General features: G+C 43.4%; 1 protein-coding gene across 4 annotated transcripts in view; it reads right to left on the bottom strand.

Annotated features, from left to right (window-relative positions):
• Positions 1-27,692, bottom strand: part of LOC306823715 (glutamate receptor ionotropic, kainate 2) — a 231,826-nt gene that overhangs the window by 108,798 nt on the left and 95,336 nt on the right. For all 4 annotated transcript variants that reach the window (XM_079343484.1, XM_079343481.1, XM_079343483.1 and 1 more), the window contains 3 exons: positions 18,517-18,698; positions 10,341-10,394; positions 7,084-7,257 (listed from right to left, as the gene is read on the bottom strand). In XM_079343484.1, coding sequence (XP_079199610.1) covers positions 7,084-7,257; positions 10,341-10,394; positions 18,517-18,698 — 410 coding nt within the window. The remainder of the gene's footprint in view (positions 1-7,083; positions 7,258-10,340; positions 10,395-18,516; positions 18,699-27,692) is intronic.

The following is a 27,692-nucleotide window of genomic DNA, read 5'->3' as shown; positions in this document are numbered from 1 at the left end:
CTCGCTGAATCCCCCCCCCCACACACACACACACACACCCTGAATGGTCTGGACGGTGTTTCCCTGCCTGTTCTGCCACTCAGGGAGGTCTGCAGCAGGCGGAGTGACTGACAGGTTGGAACAGGAACAGGCAGGATAGAGACGAAAACCCATCTCTCAATCCCTCCACCAGCCTCGTCTTATTCCAGCTCACTTGTCTCTTTACTGCCGAGCCAACACACACACACACACACACACACAAACACGGGGAGAAATAAACTGCTCTTTAACAATTTATCTTTTCGTGAGGACTGCCAGAACAAAACAAAATGCTTTTCCTCAAGAGACTCTGAAAACAGAGACGGGCAAACGTTCCAGAAACAGAGGCTGATTTAATATGACTTCTTTTTACTGGACTGTGTTTAAAGCAGCATGAACCACAAGGATTATTTTTAGTTTTAAATATTTTAATTGGTCCATAAAAATGAGTCTCCATTAACACTGAAGCTCTGTTTGAATATTCTGTTAACAACAGACTGTCATAACATGAAAACATAAAGATGTTTTTTAATTAGACGACAGAAAAAGTCTTTAAAATAGTCCCAGTCAAACACTCGACATGTTAATTGGTGGATGAAACCTTTTATAGGAACATTTATGAAACCTGTAAATAGATAATAGAATAAAATCAGATAATTTCTCAGGGTCAACTGAACACACCACACATGTGATTGAACCGGGTCAAAGGTCACCGGGGCCCTTTCACAATAGCCACAGGTCAGCATGGCGTGCAGTGATTCTGCAATTCAGATGCACCCTGTTTTGTTATTTTTCACTTCCTGTAGTTCACTTCCTGGTTTCTCCAGTCCCTTGATTGGCTGTTGGTTGCATTCTGTCACTCGTTAGTTAGATTTAATTCACCTGAGCACGACTGAATCCTCCCTCATATTCACCTTTAGACGGGGCGGCACTTCAGCACTGGGGAGGTAGTTATGATTATTAGGAAACTATTCAAAACACATCTTAACCCAGCAGCAGTAAGCACTGGTGGAAAACACTCAGACGTTGAGGTTGTGAGTTCACCCAGCTCAAAAAAATCTGTTAAAGGAGATTTATTCTACTCACTCTCACCATCACTCTGGGATTCATGTGGAGAGCTAAAAAAAACCCTCCTCATTTATCTGATACCAGCGTCAAAAATATATTCAGCCTCTGCTTGAAACCCTTCATTTCAGCTGCTGTCTCTTTAAGCCCCCCCCCCCCCCCCCCCCCCCCCCCACACACACACACACAAAATAAAAATAAAAAATGAAACCACAGGGTCCTCGTTCCCTGTCTGAGAGAATCACTGTCCATGCTCAAGCCAATCATCGAAGAGCCTGGAGTTAGAACTTTACAGGTCTAATTAGTGACAACAAACCTCATGACTGGTTCCTGTTTGATACGACTGACCGGCTGCTAACCCCCCCCCCCCCCCCCCCCCCCTCCTGCTGGGATACTTGTTGTCTTATGATTCATCCTCCGATGTCACATGAAAACTTCCCTCCATCTCTCTGCAAAATCTTCCCGTCTTTGTTCTCCAGCTCTGCAGCGCTCCTCTCAGTTATGAATGTCTCACCTCTGGCTGAGCTCCTGACGCTTTTGTAGCGTGGCAAGCGTCCAGCCTATTAAACAAACTCTGCCCTCAATCCCAACCCAACCAAATAACGACACTTCTATTTCCAAACCACCATTCATCTGCACCATTCTTGGAAAAGTTGTTGCACTGCAGCAGCCTGAGGTCATTGAAGGACATAATAATGACGATAAAATCCAAAGCAGCAGAAATGTTGTTCATGGCTGTCGAGAAAAAGTAAGCATTATTTCCCAGTTTCACACGGACTACTGACAGGACACGGATACAGTGTGTGAGAAATACAGATGGAAACAATAGAAACAGCTGTAATAAAGAAATGTATTAAAACTTCAATATAGCTTTCAAAGAAGGTTTCCATTATTTTACCTCTGAAACACGTTTCTATTATTATCTACATTTCTAATGTTAAATGTCCTCTGTTAACCTTTTTTATTGTATTTTATTATCATATTCTCCTTCTTTTAAATCAGTTTAAAAAAGTCTCTAAACATGTGTGTGAAGTGTGTTGTTGTAAATCCACTCTGATCCTGTATTTGATCATGTCTATAAACCCCTCTATTTCAGCCCTGCTCAGAACAGGCTGTTTCTGCGTCTGTACCTTTAAATATGTAAATGAGCTGTGTCTGACCACGCCCCCTCTCTAGAAGGGCTCGGGTGTACTCGCTGCTTTCTGGCTCCATGTCCTATTGTTTACGGTGAGAAGGCAGACTCAGAGGGCAGAACAAACACCTAGCTGTGGGAGTGTCACCCACCTGGGGGAGGGGCTACTGCCCTTTGTGATGTCATGAAGGGAAAATCTCCAAACAGCCTGTTTGAGCACACATTTTGTGAAAAGTGGAGCAGGCAGAAGACGGAGAGGATGGACTTTTCTCCTCATTGGGGGGTTTGTAGACAGACTAGAGACACATGGAGCAGGTGTGACCTTTAATAAAGATTGGTTTGGAACAATCACAGTTTTAATTAATTTCTTACCTAATAATTAAAATCAGAAGTTGGAAATGCGTACATTTTGACCGTGTTTACATTGGACCTGTGTTTCGCACAATTAAACAGTAAGAAATAAAAAAGATTTCTACATATTTAAATGTTGCTTTTTCTATTTTTTATGTTTTTTATATAAGTCGGTTTATTGGCAGCCTCGCAGTATTTGCACAGTGCTAACACACTTTTGGCTGTCCGCCTCCAGCAGAGCGCTCTGCTGTTTAACATATTCCTCATCTGACTCATCCTATCTGTCCCCGGCATCCACCATATGGCTGTTTGAGTGATGCTCACATAATACGAATCCTGGAATACGTCTGATGTCTGGGTGACATTTTTCTATAACTCTGTTTGGATCAGACTCTAAACGATATCTGTCAAAAAAAAGAAATGGCTTTCCATCACAAACGCTCCCACAGGTATAGCATATTTATGCTAATATGGGAATAGAATTGATTCTAAAGTGACGTGTGGCTCTGAATGCCAACCTGGGTTTCGGAGCGGATGCAAACAAAAGGACGACCTTGATGTGTTCAGGGTCAGCCCAGGAGGGGAAAAGTTAACGTCTTGGCTGTCCAACTCATGACAAAGAGATAAATGCTGAAATTACAGTCATGCCCGAGTGTTTTTTTGAACCGGTTTCAATTTTGCAGGGCGCACAATGAATCAGACAGCAGCTTAAGCAATTAACAAGCGGAGACATTATGGTAATGAGTGCGTCGAGCTTGTAAGGTCACTGCTGTAGTGCATGTTAAGCCACGACTCGGGGCAGCGACTCTCCACAGTCACATTAATTGACGGCAGCATAAAGGAATGAGAGGCAGAATGAGTTTACCTGATTTGTCCCACACAGGCGAGTGCTGGGAAGAAAAACATCATCATTGGTTTATTTAATCGTCTTCCTGATTTGAGGCAGACTCAGCTGCAGCGGTGCAGACGTGCTGCTGCTGCTGCTGCTGTCAGTGAGAGCCGAATTAACCGGGAACAGAAGTGAAGTAATGAGATCAGACATGTTGGAAGAGGTCAGTCTGAGTTAACTTAGAGTAAACTTCACAGCACATTTCAAGCAGCATGGAGACGTCACATGGTCCTCAGTACAGAGCGTCCACATGGACAGCTCTGGAGCAGGAGTGAGAGGGGATTCTGCCAACCAGCACTTTCAAGGTCAAGCAGTAAACCTTGACACAGGACGGCGTTCAGCTTGTCTCTTTAACATGGGCCTTGTTTTAACATATGCCTGCTTCCATCTTACTCATGGATTAAAACGATGCAGGAATGGCTCCAACACAGTTAATTGGGGAAAGAGTTAAGGGCCTGCTGGACGCCAGGGGAGAAAAACAACACTTATTGATTTTGCAGAGCGCTCTTAAGTCGACAATGTAGCACAACAAAAAAGTGAAGCAATCAAATCCAGTAAACACACTGCAGACTGCTGAACACACTGGTGTTCCCAAGTCTGATGCACAAATGAATAGAGCTCAACTGTGAGGATCTGGAAGTAAAAAAAAAAAAACATGTATTATCTTCATAATGGATTTGATTACCTGCCATCACAGGTAAACTAGCCGAGCTGTTTATGCTCCTGTTGGCCTCGTTTTAGGGAAAACTCAGGATATCGGGGGAAACGACACTACCCACAATCATAGAGTGTCACAGCCACTACTCCCTTGCTGTTACCATGGCAATGTTTCCCACCCCTGTGGGCGGTATGTGAACATTGCTAGCAGGCTAGCTCTAGTTAGCTTACAGGAAATGCACTGGTAACACCGTGTTATACCGAAGTGAATGTAACTGAAATATTTAAGAACACAAACTACAAGGTTTTATAACACTCGTGTAAACCGTATAAACAAGATACCAACAACTAAAGTCACATGAAGAAGAACTGGTATCATTCGCAATGGATTGTGGGATTGAAGTTCCCTGACTCAGGGAAAAATGTTTTTTTTTTACACAGTCATGTACCGTCGGCTTTTTCTCTCTTTGTCAAGGCCGCTCATTCACAGAATCAAATGCACTACAGTCACCACTATTGGGGCAGCTGGTTGTCATGGTTACAGGCTTTAATTTCTTGATATAAGGTCTTAGTAAAATGTCAATGGAGGATTTCAACGGGGGAAATGTTCTTCAGGAACCGGAGATGTGGGGAAAAGAAGGGAGGCCACATCTGAGCAGTATAGTCTAATTGACATAAAGTCAGATGAAATGTTTGAATGTACAGACTGTTATCGTCAAACTAAATTCAATTTAAGAGGGCTTTTTTTGTTGTCCAGAATTGTACGTAACAGACACTCTCTATCCCAAGGCATGATGAGAGTGAAACTTCAAGGCCTTTCTGTGAAATGATGGCGCCGATGGAGAAGCAGTGCAGGAGGAGAGCGAAGTCTCTGACTGCCATCCATCTCCGTCCGCACGCCCATCACTTACCGCACGCCAGCAGTTCACTACTTAAGCACACAACACCGTAAATATAGCGCACAAATGAAGCCGTTAATCAAACGTTTACGGAACCTTCCGACATGTCAATATGCATTAGCTGCTGACTGATTGCCATTTGTCTAATTAATCAATCCCCACCTTCAAACTCATATGCCATTAATCCAGTGATGAGCAGGGTCACAGCGCACAGCTCGCACACATAAATCTTCCCCTGTCGCTGATCCAAAAATAACCGCGCAGCTCCACTCGTTGATGACTCCACAGAGACGGATATAGACACAAAGACGATCTTTTTACTTGCCTTGTCTTCTGCACTTTAGACATCAAATCAACTGCGTGAAGCTGCGAGCGCCGGAAGCTACGTCGAGCATCCATAAAGGCAGCTTTGTGTGTGTAGAAGAAGGTACAGTTATTATACACAGTCCATTTCAGGTCTCAAGTGGAAACAGTATTGATTGAGCCACAAATCCAACAAAAGGGGGCTTAAAGTGAGTAACACCCACTCCCTGATATCAATCCACTAACATGACTCAGCAGCTTCCATCTTTTAGAGAAAAAAAAGAGTAATGTGTTCCCCAGAGGTAAGCCTCTGTTTTCAATCACCAGCCAACATGTTGCTACCGCCGCCGCTGGTGCCGTCCAACTGGAATAAGACCAAACGGCTTCATCGGCCTTAAGTTTAACACCCCCAACAGTGTCTCTTCCTCCCGTCAGCCACTCTCCGGCCGTCTCCTTCTTCTTCTCCTCGGTTTCATTCATCTCGTGCCTCTCCCTCGCTCCCCTCTCCTTTCCGCTGCTCGTCTCTGGTGGTTCGACTTTTTTTGGCAGCGCTCCCAGATAAGAGTGGTGGAATGAAAGCAGCGTGGAGGAACAGTTATTACAGGCAGTGTGCTCTGATCAGAGAACTTTCAGATCACAGTGACAGAGACTCTTCTTATCACACCCGCGGCTCACGACTCGGAGCACAGAGGGTTTTTTTTTTTTTTTTTCTTCCCTCATCTGACTCCCCCGAGGAAGACGGGGGATGTTACAGGAGGAGAAGCCACTGCACATCCAGCCTAACAAATCTATTATGTCCAGAACATTGCTTTATATCTTCAGCGACTTCATGTCGGTGAAATTTCAAAAAAACCCAGCAGAGAAATGTGGAGAAGTTTGAGGATGTGGAGTCTTGAATCTTTTGGTTAAGATGTTGCATCAGAAGAGCTCTGACTCCTGCACGTCTGCAGCAGGAGCGTGTGTGTGTGTTCACATGTCCATCTCAAAGGCCAGACAGGCAAGCTCTCCAGACAGTGACAAGACCCTTATTTCATCCAGATGTTAAAACAGGCTCTTAAAGAAAGCCAAGCATTTTAAAGTTTTTCACAGTCAAATCTGTTTATTTTGGGTTATTAGCGGTGTCCTAAGACAGATTTCAGCTGACATGCGACTGCATGTGACTCGGTGAAGACAGAGGGACAGAAGGAACGATAACTCAGAGACAGTTCATGGAGGAGGAGGGGAGATAACCCCGCTGTGTGCTCAAAGATCTCAAGCATCACAATTCTGACCTTTTTTTGTTGTCTTCACCTCCAATTGATTAATTAAAAAAAAAAAAAGGTTTGTAACTGTTCTTAACTGTAACCGATCTGCCCTTTTTTTTTTCTTTTTTTTTTATTCTTTGTCACTATTCTCCTGAAAAGTGGAGGAGAAAGTAGGGCAATCATCATCCTCCTGCTTCTCAGATTTCCTTCAAAGAAGCGACTGAAAGAAACAAGATTGTTTCTCTAAACACACGAAAAGACAAAGCCGGTTAAAAGATGAAACGCATCATCAACTTACATTTCACACTTCAGAAGCTGTTCCAGCACAAACACAAAATATATAGCAATTGAAAGATGGGGAGAAAAGCCACTATTGGGAAAGCGCTGATCAATACAGCTCACTGACCAATGGGAGCCCACTCTGTACAAAGAGCAGATTAATGCCATGTCATGAAAACTCATCTTTGACAAGAGCTCATGGAACCACATCCACATTCAGTCATTCAATCTGTGTCTGACACTCACGGTCATAAAGCCGTCCAGTAGACCAGAGTCAGGTTTGGGCGGAGCCTGCAGGCGCTCCATGGACCATTTCTCGATGATGGAGGCGACCTGGCTGTTCTCCGTGTTGAGGATCCTGAAGCCCGTCATGTTCACACCACTGTATCGATACGGCTCCACGTCCAGAGCAAACAGATCCTGCAGAGAAACACAGCAGATATAGGTTTGAAATGTAACCAAAATCTACAAAGGTTGGTCCTTAAAGGTCAAATATTATGCAAAATGCACTTTTCCATGTGCATTTTCCCTTCATGACATCACAAAGGGCAGTAGCCCCTCCCCCAGGTGGGTGACACTCCCACAGCTAGGTGTTTGTTCTGCCCTCTGAGTCTGCCTTCTCACCGTAAACAATAGGACATGGAGCCAGAAAGCAGCAAGTACACCCGAGCCCTTCCAGAGAGGGGGCGTGGTCAGACACAGCTCATTTACATATTTAAAGCTACAGACACAGAAACAGCCTGTTCTGAGCAGGGCTGAAATAGAAGGGTTTATAGACATGATCAAATACAGGATCAGAGTGGATTTACAACAACACATTTCACACACATGATGAAGGAACTGACACTTATTTAACCTGAATGATGGATATCATGATAGTTAATAATCTGGTCAATTTTTTCAAAAAAAGCCAGAATCCGGTGAAAGGACAAACTAACTACTCCACCTTATTCTGTTGACATGCTTATTTATGGTCTTTATGCACGATTCCACTTTATTCTGTCTGATATCAGGTCTCATATCGTATCCATCATAGCACTATGGTCACTTTATTTCTTAGTATTCATATTTATTTATACAGAGCTAATACATATTTAGTCTGTTGTTCTATTATCTGCCATGCACCACTATCACTTTATTATTTAATATCTGCCTACATGCATATAGCTTTATAGTTATATATTATATTTATACTCTCATTACTGCACTATAGTTCTGTTACGTCTGTTCATTACTTCATTAAATTACATATATGCATTAAGTCTGATTACATCTCTGTCCAATCACATATCTTCTCTGGCACTACAGTTCTGTTTACATCTGTTTTAAATCGTTCTTACTTCTGTTTACAACATGTCCGTCTGTTCACATGTCTGCATACATGTGTTAACAGGCATGTAAGTCCACTTCATCTTACTCCATGGCTGTCCTCTGGATCTTACTCCGTAACTTGTTTTTTTAACTTGTGCTAACATCTAGACACTTTACTCTCTGCTGTTCTTTGTATCTAACTTTGTAATTATGAAATTTTAACTTTGTACGAACACTCTTGACACTTATTCTTCTGTGACACTTCATTCCTTATTGACACTTATCTTGGTTAAATGTTTTAGTATAGCTGCACTGTCGTTCATTTACTACTCTTTGTGCCCTTGAATTGCCTCCCAGGAACAAATAAAGTTTTGTGAATTTGAATTTTGAAACTAAGCTCCATACCGCGCTGGACAAACCGGGCAACACAAAGCAATAAATGAAAAGCTGGCAGGAAAAAGCTGCCATATGTGTCCTCAGTAGGGCTGCACTGTTCACTCTGCTGGGAGAATTAGGCTGTCAGCTCCGGAGCCAGTGTGCCAAACACAACAGTGGGAAAAGACAAGAAACCCCTCTGCCTGCTCTCGCTGTACCATCCCTCCCCCTCCCTCATTCATGTTTGGATTTTACTTTTCATCTTCCAGAAGACACCAGAGGGATTTTTAATTATCTAAATTCTGCCGCGCTGAACGTCTGCAGAGAAAAAAATAAATAAAAAATGAGCGTTTAGATGTTTCATTTCAAACCCCCAAAATGATCCTTTTAGCTGCAGTGATGAAAAGCACAGACTGTTAAAAACCTGAATTATTCCATTTTCAAAAGAACTTGACATTATAAAAAAAAAAAGGACAGGATGGAGGCGGCTTCTCAGAGAGAGACTGAGAGTGTTTTTGATCTGCAGCAACAAGCAGCCTCTTCAGGATGAGAGACATGGAGCCTCATAAGAGTTTGATTCTAGTCTAATCTCTGACCTGGAGTATGGACTCATGCAGGCATGAAACCAAAAAGGGCACTCCACTGTGTGTGTGTGTGTGTGTGTGTGTGTGTGTGTGTGTGTGTGTGTGTGTGTGTGTGTGTGTGTGTCTGTGCGCATGAAAAGGATTTTATTGTGTGGACGGAGGAGGGTCCAATCCAGAGGAAACAAAGACAAAGTCACTTCTTCATACAGCCATGTAAAAACCTGACTGACCCAATTACTGTTTCAATAATGATGAATAATTAAGTTTGCAGACTAAGAAATAGAAATTGAAGACATTGAAAGGTCACATATTCTCCTCCTTCTCAACCAGTGTAAATAAGTGTCAGAGCTCCTCTTCAACATGTGTGTGAAGTGTGTTGTTGTAAATCCACTCTGATCCTGTATTTGATCATGTCTATAAACCCCTCTATTTCAGCCCTGCTCAGAACAGGCTGTTTCTGTAGCTTTAAATATGTAAATGAGCTGTGTCTGGCCACGCCCCCTCTCTGGAAGGGCTCGGGTGTACTCAGTGCTTTCTGGCTCCATGTCCTATTGTCTACGGTGAGAAGGCAGACTCAGAGGGCAGAACAAACACCTAGCTGTGGGAGTGTCACCCACCTGGGGGAGGGGCTACTGCCCTTTGTGATGTCATGAAGGGAAAATCTCCAAACAGCCTGTTTGAGCACACATTTTCTGAAAAGTGGAGCAGGCAGAAGACGGAGAGGATGAACTTTTCTCATCATTGGTGGTTTGTAGACAGAGTAGAGACACGGTAAGAATTAGAGAAACATGGTGAATGTATTTTTCAGAATATGTTACCTTTAAAGACCCTGCCTGTCTTTATGTAACCTTCTCACAGATTTATTCCTTTAAAAAAATTATGTGAACAATTTGTTGTAGGAGTTTTGAACTTTCTATGCAGGAATGTTTAATTAATAAACAAAATGTAATTTAAAAAGTAAAAGCTAACAAAGAAATCACAGGAAAGAGGAATGCCAGATGAAGGAGGACAGCATTTCTTCACAGCTAATGAAAATGTAAAAAAATAAAATAAAAATTGTAGGTTATTTGGCTGTGCAGAACACAAAAGGATTCAAGGTAATACATGCGAAATGAAAAGCTGAGAAAATCAAGATTGAAGAGCAGCAGTATCAACAAATCTACACGAGCACACTGAAGTCTGAGTGAGATCTGATGACAGAGTGAGTGTGCAGACACGCCTTTCTCTACTTACCAGTGTGGTGAAGATATAGTGATAATACTCTGTCATCATCCCCATGGCCAGAGCCTGAGAGAGAGAGAGAGAGGGAGAGAGAGAGAGAGAGAGAGAGAGAGCGAGAGAGAGAGAGAGAGAGAGATTTATAACAGCATAGAGAGGCAGATATAATATTTTGTCATATTCATTTGTTTGTGTGGCTGCACTAGCATGTAATGTGAAGAGGCATATATTCTTCTACAGTGCTGCAGCCACAGGCTCAGAGATAAGAAACAAACAGGCAGCAAAGAGAAAAACAGCTAAATAAAGCCCAAGACAGGCTCAGTCTCCAACAGTTGGCATATGAAGGGAACACAGAGGATGATGCATAATAATATAAATGTGGGACATCTGGGACATTGACAGGAACATATATTTCCATGTGAGGCTACATCAATGCTAATGCAGTTTTTTGTTTTTTTTTATAAAATGCAAAACTCCTGCTGGATGGAGGTCTTCGGGTTCACTCCAATGTGAAATAGATAACAGCCGAACTACGTCGAGGCAACGCAAGAATTTAATGAACCAGAAACAAATGAATTTGATTTAATGCCCGATGAGACTGACAGCAAGAGAAGTAAAGAGTCATAACTAGAAAGCACTTCATGATGAAGACAGTCAGTCGTCCGATCTACGTTCATGCTCCTCCATTCAGAGAAGATCAAAATGATGTCTGAGCTCAAACAACTCTTACAAACTTGCTTTTGCATTAAAAGGAACAAGTCAACGTTGGAGTCGGATGCTCCCGAGGAGATAATCCAGCTATCACCATCCTGGGAGGAGGAGACCCCTGGGCAGACCCGTAACAGGCTCAAGGGATTACATATCCCCCCCTGTGATCGCCCAGGAGGAGTCGCGGCTGGAGAGAGGCTCCTCAGAGCTGCCGTGCTTTCACTGCCATTTACAGCTGCAGCTATCAACGTGATGTTGAGGGAACGACGAGGTAAAATGAGAGTGTCACGTGTGAGAAAAACACTGTGTCAGAGCTGCAGGTAAACAACGTGAATGTATCCTAGAAAAAATAAATGAACTCCTCGATCATCCAAAGATGATGAAATTATTGACACAAAGGTTGCAATACTTATCAGCTAAATGGACATTGTAGATAGTCGGAGTGATAATGGTTTCTTTTTTGTTCCTACTGACGTCTTATTTTTGTTTTTAAGTGGACTAAAATCTGTGGTTAAAGAGCTCTGAGGGAAAAGAAGGGATTCTTTACTAAAGAACACTGTTGAAAAATGAAGCTAATGAAGAATGTGCAAAAAAACCTGCAGTTCCTTTAGTGTCCACTTGAAGCTCGCCGTAAAAGTCCATCAGGACCCAGGTTGAAATGTCGATGTTTAAAGCAAAATCAAACATGTTTACAGGCTAAGGCTGAACGATTTATCGTTTTCTGATCGAAATAGCGATTTAAAAAAACACGATCACGTGATCGCCAAAGCCACGGTTTTTGGCAGTGCTTCTCCTGACTGACCCAGGAGCTGTTGTGTCAATTTACACGCCATCTATTCTGTCCCTGTGCGTGTGCGTGACTTCTTTAGCCTGATACACAGCTCGACAGATAGTTAACAGTTTTCCTCCAATAAAGAAGCTGAAGTTTCTTTGTCCAGTCTTTAATAAAGGAAGCACAGTAAAACTAAACAGACAAACAAAATATAAGTTATTCATCTCATCAATATGCTACACAAGCGAAAAGTCCGCTAGCTTGATGCTAACGTCTATGAGAATTTGAATAGGAATGCTAGCGGTTAGCATCGCAAATGTGTCAATTGTTGTCTCACGTTGTAGCCTTATTAAACATACTCAAGAGATACAATGCAAGGCCTGACCATGAAATGACGCTCACAGGCAAATGTTTCGGCCGTATGGCTAGAAGAAAATATAGACATTGTTGGCTTCACTTGTTGCATAACTTCTGTGAACTAAGTCACCTATGGCAACCCCAAAGGCACAAAATATATCAACACTTCGAAAAATCACAATTCAATCTTTTCCTAAAATCGTTCAGCCTTATTACAGGCTGCCTCAAAAATCATGTTAGCATTTCCAACATGGTGACCACCGTCATCCAGCGTCAAACCTGTTCTTCAAAAACCAATGGGTGTTATCACTGAGAATACGCCCATGTATTTTACAGCCAACGCTAAGCAACTATAGAGGCAACCCAAGCTAATGCTAATGTCAGCTCGGCTCTCAGCCCCTCCTGTCGTGTTTTGACTTTGATTTTCTTTCATTTTTAAAAGTAAAGACACATCTGAGGATATGTTAAAAACATCCTGAACACCGAACACGACCAAAAACAAGATGAAACAGGCTAATCCTATGTTAGCGGCAGCTCAGCTAGCAGTCCCTCCTAAGGAGCAACAAAGACTCTCTGATCGAAGACGAGACACGGCTTTCTTCGACTTGACTTTTCACTTTTAAAAAACTAAGTACAGCGTAGGAGAAAAAGTTTGAGTTTGATGTCGTCCAGAGCAAAAGTGGCTCAACTTTTATAAAGTGAATGACGCACAGAGGAGGGAGAGGTGGGGGGTCTTTATTAAAGCAGAACAATTCTGCTCTGTGTCAGCTGCATTTTTCTCATTTCACGTTGATCATATTGATGTAAATCTACAGGACTGTAGTCGTTCCTATGAGTCAGACTTTCCTCCTCTCTCTCTCTCTCTCTGATTATCACACCGAGCAATCCGTCTCTAAGTGTAGCTCAGGGAGATGTTTAAGCAGAAATACAATGTTCTTTGTTATTCTAGTATCATCCAGGCTGTGTGTGTGCGTGTGTGTGTGTGTGTGTGTGTGTGTGTGTGTGTGTGCTGACTCCTGCTGCCATGTCAAACTCTCTTAAGCAGTCTGAATCACAGATGAGGACTGTGGAGACGATGATTAAACAGGCTGGGAGGATATAATGGCTGCTGCTGATTTCAGGTGGGAAACCTTAAGGAAGCTTCCAGCGTTTTCTTCAGAGGTCCGTCCCACTTAGTTCTGACCCGCGCGCTGTGATCGACCTCGACCTCGATGATGCTGATCGTTAAAACCTGTCAGAGCTCCGGTGTCGAGAGCCTGATATCTTACAGGGAGTGGAAACAAATCAATGCAGAATCACATTGAGCTCAGTTAGAGTAAATATTTTAAATGAATTGATGAATTAATCCTCTTGGGTTTTAAGCTATCTTAAAAAAAAAGACTCCATGCACCTTGTGATTGGACTGTATCCACATTAACTTTTCAGCTTGTGGTCAGTCTAAATATACACCTCTGAAAATATCTCCATCATTCCAGGAGGACTGCTCCGGATATTCTCCCGGCCTGTCTGTTCACATCATGCTCCTCACAGCTGGAGGGTAACCCTGTCTGATGGGGGGGGGTGTGTGTCCTGAGGTAAGACGTCACGTAAAAATAGAAGTAGCAGACGAAGCATCAGAGTCCGCTGAATGATGCTAGAATGAGATTTTTGCTCTTTATATGAATGCTACTTTTAGAATCACAATATCACCTACAGAGCGGAGAACAAAACACTGGGGAACAGAAGACGTGCAGCAGGTTCATGAGAGGTCATAGAGGTCATAGAGGTCGCGTGCAGACACTCTTTGCACGGTGCAGCACTCACAGTATAGAAACGTCACTCCCTCCACCTGATAATATCCCGCTGTGTTCTCACATCACTCTGACTTGCTGTGGGAAAAATACTCAGGGGGTCTGACAGGAGAAACTCCGGGTCAAGTCCGAGCTCCTCCGTCAAGTATCTGTGAGGTTTTTCAAGACTTTTCTGCAAGTGTGAAAGCACTACTCCACCGCTCCATCTCTGCTGCCTGCCTCCATCTTCTGTCTTTATGTATTCTGTTTCCTCTCTGTGCTGTTTTTGTTGCATGCACGGCTGTGATATCTCTCTCTCAAACTGTGCTTGCTCCAGTTGCGTGTGACATGTTATACGTCTGTAGGCCTCTCTCCCCTTTAGCCTAGGCCCTCTGTCATCACACATGACATGTCATTTATTCTGCACTTCAGGTTGACGATTCACAACTGGCCGGGGACCACAGCTGGAAATTAGCCGCAAAGGCTGAAGCTGCTCCTTTTATTGTAAAAGTGGATTGTCCACAAAATAATAAACTAAACTAACTAAAAGTGTCGAATTCACACCTTCACAACAAGCAGTTTGCATTTTGACAGTGCAATTAAAAGCTGAACGTGCGACTTTTTCATCCTCAACTCAACTCAACTTTATTTATAAAGCACTTTAATCAGCTGTAGCTGTGACAAAGTGCTGTACATACATGAAGAGCACAAAACATAAAACATAAGTAAAACACAAACAGGGTTGAAACAATAAAAAACAATAAAAGACTAAAACAAGAACAGAGTCTCATGCTGGGTTAAAAGCCAAAGAATAAAAATGTGTTTTATGATGAGTTTTAAAAATGTCGATGATAGCTGACTCAAACTGAACTTTTATGCTAGCAGGCTAATGACAGCGCTCTTCAGTTTGCTCGTAGATTCACACTGCATGTAAATGTCCACAAAATGACCATGATCTAAAATCCCTTTGTTAACTAATGTTCTGTGAGCTCTACGTCAAATAAAGAAGTCAGGAAACATTGATGTACTTGTTTTCTCTGCTTGAATCTTTTGCTATATTCTGAGATGTGATGGACACTGAGCCGTCTGTGTTTATATCTGTGGGCTCCATTGTTGTGGCATTTTAAATTCCACTCCCCATTGCATTGGTGTGTGTGTGTTTGCACATATTGGACAGAACCTGCATTGAAGCGAGCAGACGCGATGCAGAGCTCGTGTCAGGCTCGCTGTCCCTCAGCCCAATGTGACATTAACCACTCAATTAAAATGTGTCAGCAGCTGAAAAATGGGCTTAACTGAGCGTAGGGAGCACTGCTGTGCTTCTCCATGTATCTAACGGGCAGAGTGGAAGTCTCTTAATGAACTCGTTTACGTATCTGCCCATCTTTCTAATGCGTCTCCTCAGCATCAGGAACATACCGCACCACAGACTGCTCACGATGGTTTTAGGCGCTGTCTATTTCTGTGTCCTCAGGATAGGAATGAACCACCTGTGTGTCTGAACACGCCTCATTTAAAGGGGACATTTTATGAAAAATCCACTTTTATAGAGTTTTTGAACATTTGTTTGGGTCACCTGAGTGTCTATTGATCCACAATATTTGAAATAAATTCATCCAGTCCTTTGTTTGTGATTTGCTTAAATCTTACCACACAGAGAAAAATGCTCCGTTTTAAATGTTCTCAGTTTGTGACATCACAAGTTAAATTCTGATAAATAAATCCCCTCCCCCTCCCCTGGTATCTCCTCCCATAGACTCCACCTCCAGACTAGAGCTAAACATTTGACCAGGTCCTCCATTTTTAGTCTCTCTACAGAGGAGTGATGTCTACTGGGAAAACTCAGGGGGCGGGGCTTATTGCATTTAAAGAGACACACACACCAAAACAGAGCGTTCTGAGAGAGCAGGTTTCTGCAGGGTCACAAACCTCCTCTGCTGCTTGATTCATGTTATATTTGGACCAAAGCTCAGAAACACAGATGTTTCATATAGACCACAGGGGGCACTGTTTGAAAAGGAGGAAAAAAAGGGTATAATATGTCCTCTTTAAGACAAACACACGTACTTGAATTTCCCTCTGGATCAATAAAGTATCTATCTATCTATCTATCTATCTATCTATCTATCTATCTATCTATCTATCTATCTATCTACAAAGTGTGGGCACGGGATGTGAAAAAGGAAACTGAATAAAGTGGAAAACAGGAAAGAATCCTGCAGGGCACAAGATACGTGTTTATAATCTGTAGCAGACTGTTCCTAACAATGCAGCTGGTGGTTTCAATGAATCAGAACAAAGACTTGGCTTTGAGGATACGATAGAAAGTCAGAAATTATTTCTTATTTAGGATTACAGATTTTTTTAACGCTGATATTTTTTTTCTCTCACTGTTCTTTAAAAAAAAGGGAGTTTAATATCTTTCATGGTTTTCAAGTCAACGTCACACTTTCACTATGTGTAGGTTTTTTTTCTCCTGCACTGATTTGCTTATCTGGACAGCCAATCAGAGAGATTTTCATCAACCGCGCTGGCGTCTGCCCACGCCGATTCAAGACGAGGAATCGGCCAAAAAAAGGTTGACGGGTAGCAACGGAGCTGAACACACGGCAAAAACAAGAGCGATGAGCGCTAACGGACGGACGACGCTCTGCGTGGTGCGTCAGAGCCTTCACCTGCAGAAACACATTCAGTGGTCAGACAGTGTGCAGGAGGTTATGTTTGAAAATAATTACAGTAAATACTTATAATTACTGCTTACGTCCCGCCTCTGATTAGGTTCATAGCCAATCATAGAGTTGGATTTTGGGGTAGCACCTTGGGGGGTGGCCAATCAGATTTCACGTGGGGCCCCCTGGACACAGCTCTGGACACGGCCCTGATATAACTTCTTCTTCTAACTGTTTTATTCAGCAGCAGTGGCCTCTGCTTGCCTTTGTTCTATTCATCAGAAATCAGATTTATATTGATCACCTCACCGACTTGTTGTTCTTCTCGGTGTCTCCGCAGAATCTGGGCGGTAATGAAGAGTACTTTGGACCTGTGATTTATTGGCGTGTCATGTAATGTGAAAATCAAAACAGGACAGTGGAGTCTTTCATTACCTCCCATTAGCAGGGATTCTCTCTGACATTATTAATGAAAGCAGTCCTTGACCTTCCCCGGCAATCTTGCGCTCAGGCATTGATTAAAAACGCCGGGAGAGTGACGGAGTGCTGCGGGGTGAATCATGTTGTCTTTAATATTTGATAAATCCCGCAAGACGGGGAAATACGAAGGCCTGTTAATTGAGTGGCTCGTTGCAGACTTCCTCTTTTGTTCTAAATGACTTTCTTCTTCTTTTTTTTCTTTTTTTTCAGCTGCATTCAAAGCCTTTGTTTAAAAACAGAGAAAAGACTGCTACCTTTCCACTGCAGGCTGTATATGTTTTAAACACCTCTCCACACTTTGAACATGATCAATACATTTTTACTTTTTCCTCTTTGCAGGAATAACGACGACGGGGCGTATTTCTTATCAGCGCTGGGAATCCTCCAAAAGAGGCACACACACCATCGAGGGAGATAAAACTAATTTATGAGCCGTATTAAAATAGCTTTTCATGAGTGACGGGTCCTTAAGGCGATGAGAGGCAGGTTTTACTCACTCAAACTCTCTGATCCCTTAAATCTATAGACTAAAGAGGCATGTCATTTGTGAGGAGCTGTGACCAGTTTGCTGCTAAATTCGCTCATTCTGGATTACAGCTCAAAGCTTTGAACTGGGTTTAAATGATAAATACTTTTCTCTTTTTTTTTTTTTAAAGAGTGGCTCTTCACTCCATACAGAGCCTCTGAAAGGTCAAGGTGGGATTTATCCACTAAACAGGCTGCTCTTGTGTTTACCAATGAATCTACAGTGGCACCTGCAAAAACCCTTCACTAAACATGAAGAAGGTTCTCCTCACCTCCTCGGGTGAAGTGTCACCTTTTGTTTCTGTTTCCTCGTCTTTCATGTGTTTGTGTTCGATCACTCACCCTGCGTCTCGTTTCAGGTCTGTTCCTTCATGCCCCTCTCTCACTGTTCCCCGCTCTGCTGATTACCTGAAGTGTCTTCTTAATGGAAATATTTAGACTTTTGAGGATTTATGTTGATTTTTTTTTTGTGTGTGTTTAGAGAAATGTTTTTGCAATTTTTCCAAACTACTTTGCTTTGAGTGATTTGTCTGTGATGTTTCTGCAGTTGACCTTCAGGGCCACCATACATAACGAACAAACCTGCGTTCCCTCTGCTCCACACAGAGGCAGAGCTGTAAACAAAGAGCTCGACGTGTCGGAGCAGCCAGTCTTATTTAAAGCCTGCTATCTCAACCATTATCTGTTATGTTGTAATGTAAAATATCCAACCGTCATCTTGTGATCATCATCTCAAGATTACCATCATTAGGAGATTAATGCTCTTATTATGTGGAGATATCAAACAGCAGCAGTCCTCTGAACTTAAAGGGAAAGTGTCATTATCTCAAGATGAAAGGCATCTGTATTTCACGCTCTGTCCGTCAAAGAGTCACACACACACACACACACACACACACACACACACACACCTGCTTCAGAATCCCAGCAGCCATCTCGTGGCCACAGTCAAAGATGATGTGGAACTCCTTCCCCCTCTTCATCTCCTTCAGCAGCGGTTTGGCATCCTTCGTGTCTGCAGGCAGCTGCCGGATCTTTAAGCGGATGTTGTACCGGGACGGCGCCTTTATGAGCTCTTGCAACCGAATCAATCCTGCGGAAAAAGAGAGCAGACAAAAGGAAGAGTTTAGAGCGAGTGAATGTGTTGCTTTGAGAATCAATGTGATTTAAAGTCGTGCTGCAACAAGTACAGCTCTGCTCCCATGAGGACTCATTCTTTACAGTGCATCACTAATATATTTATCTTCCTGCAGTAGTCGAGGTAACAACGGCTCCTGATTCATTTGGCAGCGGTGGTTATAATTAGAGCGAGGAGAAGGAAGCTGCAGGGTTTATTTCTGTTGTCGGTTCATTTCTAATGAAATCCATTTCTCTTGCACACCCTCGTCTGCCCTCGCCTGCATCCTTTTCTCTCTGCGTCCTCTTTCTTTGTCCTTTTTTTTGTTGTCCTCTTGATATTACCCATAATGCATGTAAACAGTCTGTCAGCCTGCATCTCCTCAGTGTCTGGAGACTTTTCTATGCAGCTGTGCAGACACGTCAACAAACACAACCAAACTCACTCACATATCAATAGTGGAAATGACCTGACAGCATCCTTCATCCCAGATCACAATGATCTGTGCTCACTATTGATCCCGCTCCTCCTCGAAACCCAGCGCTTTCTGATGGCGTGCACTTCAACGCAATCACACACATCCTCATTCTGACAGATCAAGTGTCACTGTCATGTTCAGTCGAGCTGTGCAAACCAACTAATACAGCAAATTATCTCCATATTTGTTTTCAGTATACAGCATCGAGTTCATCAATGTCTCTTTTCTTTAAATTCCTTCAATCGCAATCGACCTCCACGCCTGTAGGTGTCGCTGTTTGGAGAGTAGGCTGACTAACTTGAACCTAAAACAGATCAGCGCTGGATGACTGACCACTGACCGACAAACTCAGGTGTTCAAAAACAAAGCCACTGCAGCGATGAACACTGCAGCTACGAACACTGCAGCTACGAACACTGCAGCTACGAACACTGCAGCTACGAACACTGCAGCTACGAACACTGCAGCTACGAAAACTGCAGCTTAGAACACTGCAGCTACGAACACTGCAGCTTAGAACACTGCAGCTACGAACACTGCAGCTACGAACTCTGCAGCTACGAACACTGCAGCTTAGAACACTGCAGCTACGAACACTGCAGCTACGAAAACTGCAGCTTAGAACACTGCAGCTACGAACACTGCAGCTTAGAACACTGCAGCTACGAACACTGCAGCTACGAACACTGCAGCTACGAACTCTGCAGCTACGAACTCCGCAGCTACGAACACTGCAGCTACGAACACAGCAGCTACGAACACAGCAGCTTAGAACACTGCAGCTACGAACCCTGCAGCTACATACACTGCAGCTACGAACACTGCAGCTACGAACCCTGCAGCTACATACACTGCAGCTACGAACACTGCAGCTACGAACACTGCAGCTACGAACACTGCAGCTACGAACACTGCAGCTACGAACACTGCAGCTACGAACTCTGCAGCTACGAACTCCACAGCTACGAACACTGCAGCTACAAACACAGCAGCTACGAACACAGCAGCGACGAACACTGCAGCTACGAACCCTGCAGCTACATACACTGCAGCTACGAACACTGCAGCTACGAACCCTGCAGCTACGTACACTGCAGCTACGAACACTGCAGCTACGAACACTGCAGCTACGAACACTGCAGCGACGACCACTGCAGCGACGAACACTGCAGCTACGAACACTGCAGCTACGAACACTGCAGCTACGAACACTGCAGCTACAGCAGAAGCTCTCTCTGAACCTGCTCCTGGGGATATTTTTGCTTTCATGTGAGGACAGCTGAAATGAGAAAACAAACACTGTGAGGAGAGAGTCGGGGAACAATCTGAGGTTGGATTTGAACCTGCAGCCTCTGCACATGATGCGTGTGACCTAACCGCCAGGCTACCCGGCTGACAAGGAAAACAGGAAATATATTCAATAAGAATCATGAAGACCAGGGGATTATAAAAAATAATTTTATGATGAGAGATGTTTGCCCAACGAATAAACTGAATATCTCGATCTTTTTTATTCTCCACTCGCTCAGTCTGACTGACTGCAAACACGACTATAAATATCAGCCAGTCTCATCCTGGGTTCATCCCTTCCTTAACAGACGGTGGAGGGAGACTGAAATCGAGGAGGGAGAGAATGACAGGCCGGACTTAAACCCGGGGTCGCCCGCTGAACATGTGGCGTGCACAATATGAGTCTACCGGCGCCCAAGTCCTGTTTGTCTTATTCACACAAAGAATAAAACAAAAGAAACACGAACAAGATCAGTCAAATATCCATTTTTACACTGAAGGAAAAAAAATATGCAAAGTGTCTCTCACATTAAACGCCGGTCTGCCACGGGTGAAAACACTCTGATTGGTCGAGAAATGCTTTTATAAGTCTGAACTGTGTGTGTGTGTGTGTGTGTGTGTGTGTGTGAGTGTGTGTGTCTACAGGCCCTCACGTCCCCAGCTGTCCAGCCTGTGGCATGATTTGTTTACTTCCTGCTTCCACTTGACTGCAGTGCACTGTGGGAAACCGGCTCACACACAGCCGGGGAGTCAGCGGCGTGTTGCTGGTTTTCATGACATCAAGCCCTCCGTGAAACGCTGTTGATGATGAGGATATCCTCACAGGAGTGTTGACCTGCGAGGCGCCGGCTGGGTTTGCGTTTAAACATCACGTAACAGAATGTCTCCTCAGCGGGGACGAGACCGGAGCACATCGCTGTCAACGTTATTCAACTGCATCGCCTCACGTCTCATCCAGCCGTGTGAAAGTTATCAAAACAACCATGGCCTCACTTTTTAGACCCTTCCACCCACTTCAACGTGAATGTTTTTGCTGCTTGCTTTTTCCAAATGCCTGCCTTGTCTCGTCTCGTGTTGTTCAGCAGGACGAGCAGTAACAGTAACCCTGACTGTGGTTATCTGAGCTGAGCTTTCTGTCCCATCCTCTGCTAAACATGGCTCGAGTGCAGGCTGGTGCAAGTGATTGTACCCGAGCTAAAAAGCCTCTGCATGTTTCTAATAAGCTCCAGCAGCAGAAAGCTGCTCAAACTAGGATCAATGTTGGAGATGCTTTTGAAACATGGAGAGAGGTTAGAACGCAGAAAGCTTTACAGACCCATGCAGAGCTGGCTAAACACTGAAGCTACAGTGTCCACCACATGCAGAGCTGGCTAAACACTGAAGCTACAGTGTCCACCACATGCAGAGCTGGCTAAACACTGAAGCTACAGTGTCCACCACATGCAGAGCTGGCTAAACACTGAAGCTACAGTGTCCACCACATGCAGAGCTGGCTAAACACTGAAGCTACAGTGTCCACCACATGCTGACCTGCGTGAGCATCCACTCTAGAGAGGAATCTGATTGTGTTTCTAATATTCACAGAAGGTCTGCATCTCGACTACTGCAATAATTTAAGATGGTCTGCAGATGACTAATTCAAAGAATAAAAATGAAGCCGAGGACATGAACGTGTCCCTCCCTCAGTCCAGTTGACGGACTCTGATTTATTAGGCATGACAGAGAGACAGACGAGTGGACAGATGGACCCACGCTGATCCATTTAGTTCCCCCTCTGATTTCACTGAGGGGGACGCACCATGTGGAACGAGCTGGTGATGTGCCCGAGCAGTGTGAGTGGAGGTCCTCCAACAAGGCTGCCCCCTTAGCCATGAAGGATATCACAGTTTCATTATTGTTTTTATAAAGTCCAGTGTGCAGCTGCTCTGTGCTCGGCTCTGAGCCAAGTTCTGATGTCCACACTTGACCCTTCGTGTAGACGAGTCAGTGTGTAACTTAAGTTTAGTCCAAACGCGAGGTTTAAGATTTGAACTATCTCAGATGGTGCAACACTCAGCAATCCAACACGGTGGTTTGAATCCCAGAGCAGACTCTAAAACGTTGTCACGGTAACAAAGATCCTCTGAAGGACTTTTTGACTGTTTGTGTACAAACTGAAGCTCACCTCACATTTGGAGACTATTAAACTCAGATCATTCCAACTTCTAGTCAAAACATAATAATGAAAATTAACTCCAAGTTCTCCCTGAAATATTTTCACCATGCACTGTTAGATAGATAGATAGATAGATAGATAGATAGATAGATAGATAGATAGATAGATAGATAGATAGATAGATAGATAGATAGATAGATAGATAGATAGATAGATAGATAGATAGATAGATAGATAGATAGATAGATAGATAGATAGATAGATAGATAGATAGATAGATAGATAGATAGATAGATAGATAGATAGATAGATAGATAGATAGATAGATAGATAGATAGATAGATAGATAGATAGATAGATAGATAGATAGATAGATAGATACTTTATTGATCCCGAGGGAAATTCAGGCAATTTGTAAACGTGGACAGAGTCTGAAGGGATGAAGGGACGTCCCCCATTGGTTTATGAAGCCCATCGATGGTGGTCGCCATCTTGGAAATTAAAATTAAAAGTGACTTTATCCCTAACGACAGACAAAGAGGTGGAGCTGAGACGGGCCTGAAGCCTCCTGACAAAACGCTATCACACCACCACTTCTGATTTGTCACGCCCCCGAGTATGAATAACTCATATCCTATAAGACATCAATAAAGACAAGAATGAATCCAACTGGACTGTGAGGCACATTGGATTTTAGTTTTGTTGTGTTTCGATAACCGCTCGGTCACATCACATTCTTTGCTTTTAAATTGATTGATTTATTTGTCAGTCAATGAGAACAGGACGATTTGCAGTATTTTGAGTATTTCAGTGCTAAGTGTCGTTTAACATTTTACCCTAACGACAAAAGAGCGGACGAGAACATACTGTGCTGCCTTTACATGCGCGGGCTTCTCATCAGATTTGTGTACAAAACTCTGTGATCTTGCTTTTGTCTAATGATATATACATCTCATAACCACTCCCAGTCCCTTGCTGTGACTGTTTCCTGCTTTGTTCACACATCAGCTCACCATGAATTCACGTGAACAATTCACTTGGGACTGGAACGAAAAATTCCAGTAAAAGTCTGTTTGAAAAATGTGTCTGGCCGTGTTTGGAAACAGCTCACTCTGGAATCTGCTGCATGTGTGAAATCACCAAAGGAAACAGTAATAAGACATTTGCATAAATAAAAGTGTACGTGTGTGTGTGTGTGTGTGTGTGTGTTTTTTTTGACTCGGGTCCAATCTCATATGAGAGCTTGATGTTGCGTGAGCTGTCTTTGGAGAGAGAAACAGCTTCCGCTGCTGGAGCAGCAATCTGTGTTTTACGGTTAGTTAGTTAACATCGATAAAAGCAGCAGACACATCTGAGTGCTGCACTCGCTCATCATAAACACGTGTCAGAGCACCTCTCTGCCGCTCGCCCCACACACACATCTCCCCCTCCATTCTGCACGGATGAGTCCTCCTTCATACCTTTCCAAAACCTACAGCCACAGCCCACTGGGAGAGTGCTCGGGAACTTTCTGGAGTGCGAGCAAAGAGGCTTGTCAGCACTGATCAGTATTGACGGCGTTTAATGCGCGGCGACTGCTCTAGGATCCATATTTAACTCTGCATGAATATTTCATCCCCTCTAAGCGTTTATTAGGGGCCGTCTGGGAGTCTCCTGAGCGTAAAACAGATCGGCCCGCCTGTGATAAATATCCCTGTGAGGGAGCGGCCCCTCAAGCCTTCCCCCCTTTTGAGAGCATCACAGGCGACGAGGAGGAACAGCTCCTTTTACCGGGCTGCTCAATCATCATCGGCCCAAAGACGTTAAAGTGATCCCCTCCAGACAGCCGGTCTGCAGCGCTGCATGATGGGAAAAATGGCTGATGAGTCACTGAGCTGCAGACTTCTCAGGTCAAGGTTAATGTGACCCCCGCCACATTGGCTGGCTTATTTATGTTCAATTAAACGCTTTGAACACGTTGGAGAAAGATTAAAGCAGGCGTGCGGTCAAAGGTTTCAACAGTCGTGCGGGAATGTGGAGGCAGGACGTGCACGCTGCTTGCTCTCTCGCCGTGTGCCTCTGCAAATGTGTAAATGTGGGCCAGGCTGCAGCAGCAGAAACAGTCCTCGTTATTAGTTACACCAAAGTTCTACCGGCACTAAATCATCCGGCGGTGAAAAGAGTCTGTTCCCCGAGCCAGCACTCTATTTCTCTGCAATTAACTCCACCCTTTACGTATCTGCTCTTCCCACATGGTAGCTGATAGAGAATGGGTAGAAAAAGTTCTTCTTCTGCTGCAAAACGAGTTCAAGTAATTAATTTGAAAATGGGAACAAATAGGTTTAGAGACTATATGTAGCCCAGAGACAAATCAAATGTACATAAAGGGACAAACAGGCCCTGAGCCGGCAGTCTCACTGGGTCTCCTCCTCCTCCTCTTCCTCCTCCTCCTCCTCCGCCGCCGTCTTATTCACACATTTGATTTGATCTAAATATAACACATGCGTCCCGAGCTGCATTATAATGAGTAATGTTTATACCATGGGAACCATCTGACCTATCTGCACCCCGCTGCCATTTTTTTTTTAAACATCCTTTAAAATGTGTATCATGAACTGAGCAATATACAAGAGTAATATATTCTGTTCAGGTTGGTCTTATTTTATCTCTTTTTTTTAAAACACAGTGAGGTGGACTCATTCTGTGCTGTGTTTGCTGGAGAGGAGGATCATTATAATAACGGGGAGCAGCACAGGATTACATTTAGGAGTATAGACTGGAATAGTGATGATGTGTTTTTGTAGGAAGTCGCTTCGCCGCGGGTTCCAGCGAGAATTCTCCTCTGGGATTTCTGCATTTTTGGATCATTGCAGAAAATAATCTCTGCGTCAAACACACGTTTCTGATGTGTTGTTGTTTTGTTCAGCTTGATAAACTTTACAGATGAACATCATTTATATGAAGTTTGAAGAGTTAATGCAGCCCAGAGAAGTAAAAAGCTAACGTTATGCTACAAGCTAACTACACCGCGGTCGGTTGATTTTGACGTCACGACCGTTATGCTTCATCGATCTAATCAGCGGATTTCATAAGCTAGCCAAACGTTAGCTTAATAAGTTGTTTATTAAACTAATATTTACAAGAGCACTGAAAAACATGAGGATTAGTGAGAGAGCTCACTGTGTGATGATGTTTTAATGTCTCCATGACAACCACTGTAGTTTCAGTTAGCTACTCGTTAGCAACCGCCATTTTAAGTACGCGTAAAAACTTTAAAGTTCACAAGTGGGGTCTTAGCTAACGTTTATCTTGTCTAACAAAACATCAACATCTCTTCATCTTGTGTTAACCACAGACCTTATTTCAGGCGTCTAAACACAAACACATTCAAAATCCACTTTGACTTTTAGAGGTGAGGAACCCATGGCGCTAACATGCTAACTCACATCTTGGTTTTAGGATTCATTCCTGTGCCAGTCTATTGTTGTTTTAGTCCATCTACTCACGCTTGGCCGTTGGCTGGAACTTTTCTATCCATGTGTGAACAGTCTCTGTTTTCAGAGGAACTGCATATTGTCAGTCTACAAGTTTTCTACGAGTTTTTGAAAAGCGTTTACAGAGTGCAAACTTTGAAAACGTCTCTCAGATTCACAAACGTACCTGGCCAGCAAAACTGATTCTGATTCTGAGAGACGTTGCCGTTTTCAAAGTTTGCACTCTGGAATCGGTTCTCAAAAAGTTTGTATTTTGAAGGCACCCAAAGCGCCGTCATGTAATCAGAGTGAGGGTAAAGGTGTAACACTCACACAACCAGTGCAGACCAAAACAAGTATGTCTATAGATTTTCCAATAATCAATAAGTTACATCATGAATAGAGTCTGCTGTAACTTGTCTCCTGCTTCCCCCGGAGCTGGACTTCATGAATAAACATCATTAAACACAGTAAGAATGACTTGAGCTCATTTACACAGGTGTGTGTTTCGTACATGTTTGTGTCAGTGACGCTCCAGTAGGCGACTCGCGCACATTGTTAGCGCTCCACCACAATATACCGACGCGTGTTTGAAACTGAGAGATGCACGACTACGCCTCAGCATCACATCTGGCGTGCGGCGTGCTGTCTTCACACCCTGTCAGCGCACCATCCAGATGTTGTTTTCATAAATAAACCGTCACCATCGACACCACAAAAGGCAAACAGGAGACTCTGGAATACAAGGACACAAGTCTTCCTTCAGGCCTCGTCTCTGGAGGAATCACCTGGAGGGTGTCATGGCTTCATGAGCATGCATGTTGTCCAACAGAGACACATTAACAAACTAAAAGACATCAGGAGGCCACGACTGGAGAATCAAGAACAATCAGCTGGTGACACTGCAGCTGCTTCTCTAACAGGCAGTCACATCATTTAAAGAGTAAAAGCTTTGTCCATAGACTGTATAAGACATGACTGCAGTCTCAGTGACATCACGAAAAGGCCGACCACACGGAGACGTGACATTAAAAAGCCTCTCCACTGTTTCCCTGCTTTGTTTGAGCGACGCAGCACTCGTCAGTATCACTTCAGCAGCCCATCAAATCAAACCGGAGGATTTATGACATGTTCTCCTCTTGTTGTCCTGGTGCAAAGCACCGTGGTCGCTCGCACTGTATACATGTGCAGATTCTGCACTAGTAACTGTTTCTTTCCCCAGGTACACAGTTACAATATTAGAAATAATATATAAAAAAACTTCTTGTCTCTTGTTTTATGCTCAGGTTCTTAATTCTGCCTGATTTTAATTGCTTGACGCTTGTTATTGTTTTAATGGTTTTATGGTAGGCCTACTTGTAGCACTTTGAGATTTTCTTTTAAATGTAAGGTGCGCTACAAATAAATTTATTAGCATTATTATTATTATAATCATTATTATTATTATTATCATTATGTCAACAACCTTTTTTAGTCCTTAACCAAGTCTTAAAAAACGTCATGAGAAATGTGTGTGAGGGCGAAAGGCTCGATACTGTCTTTATAGTTCGGTCACTTCAAAGCCCCGCCTACCTTCTCTGGTCCGAACCAATCCA

The sequence above is a fragment of the Symphodus melops genome (genome assembly GCF_947650265.1).
Source record: "Symphodus melops genome assembly, chromosome: 5".
Lineage (NCBI taxonomy): Eukaryota > Metazoa > Chordata > Actinopteri > Labriformes > Labridae > Symphodus > Symphodus melops.
This window is presented reverse-complemented; position numbering and strand designations above follow the sequence as displayed.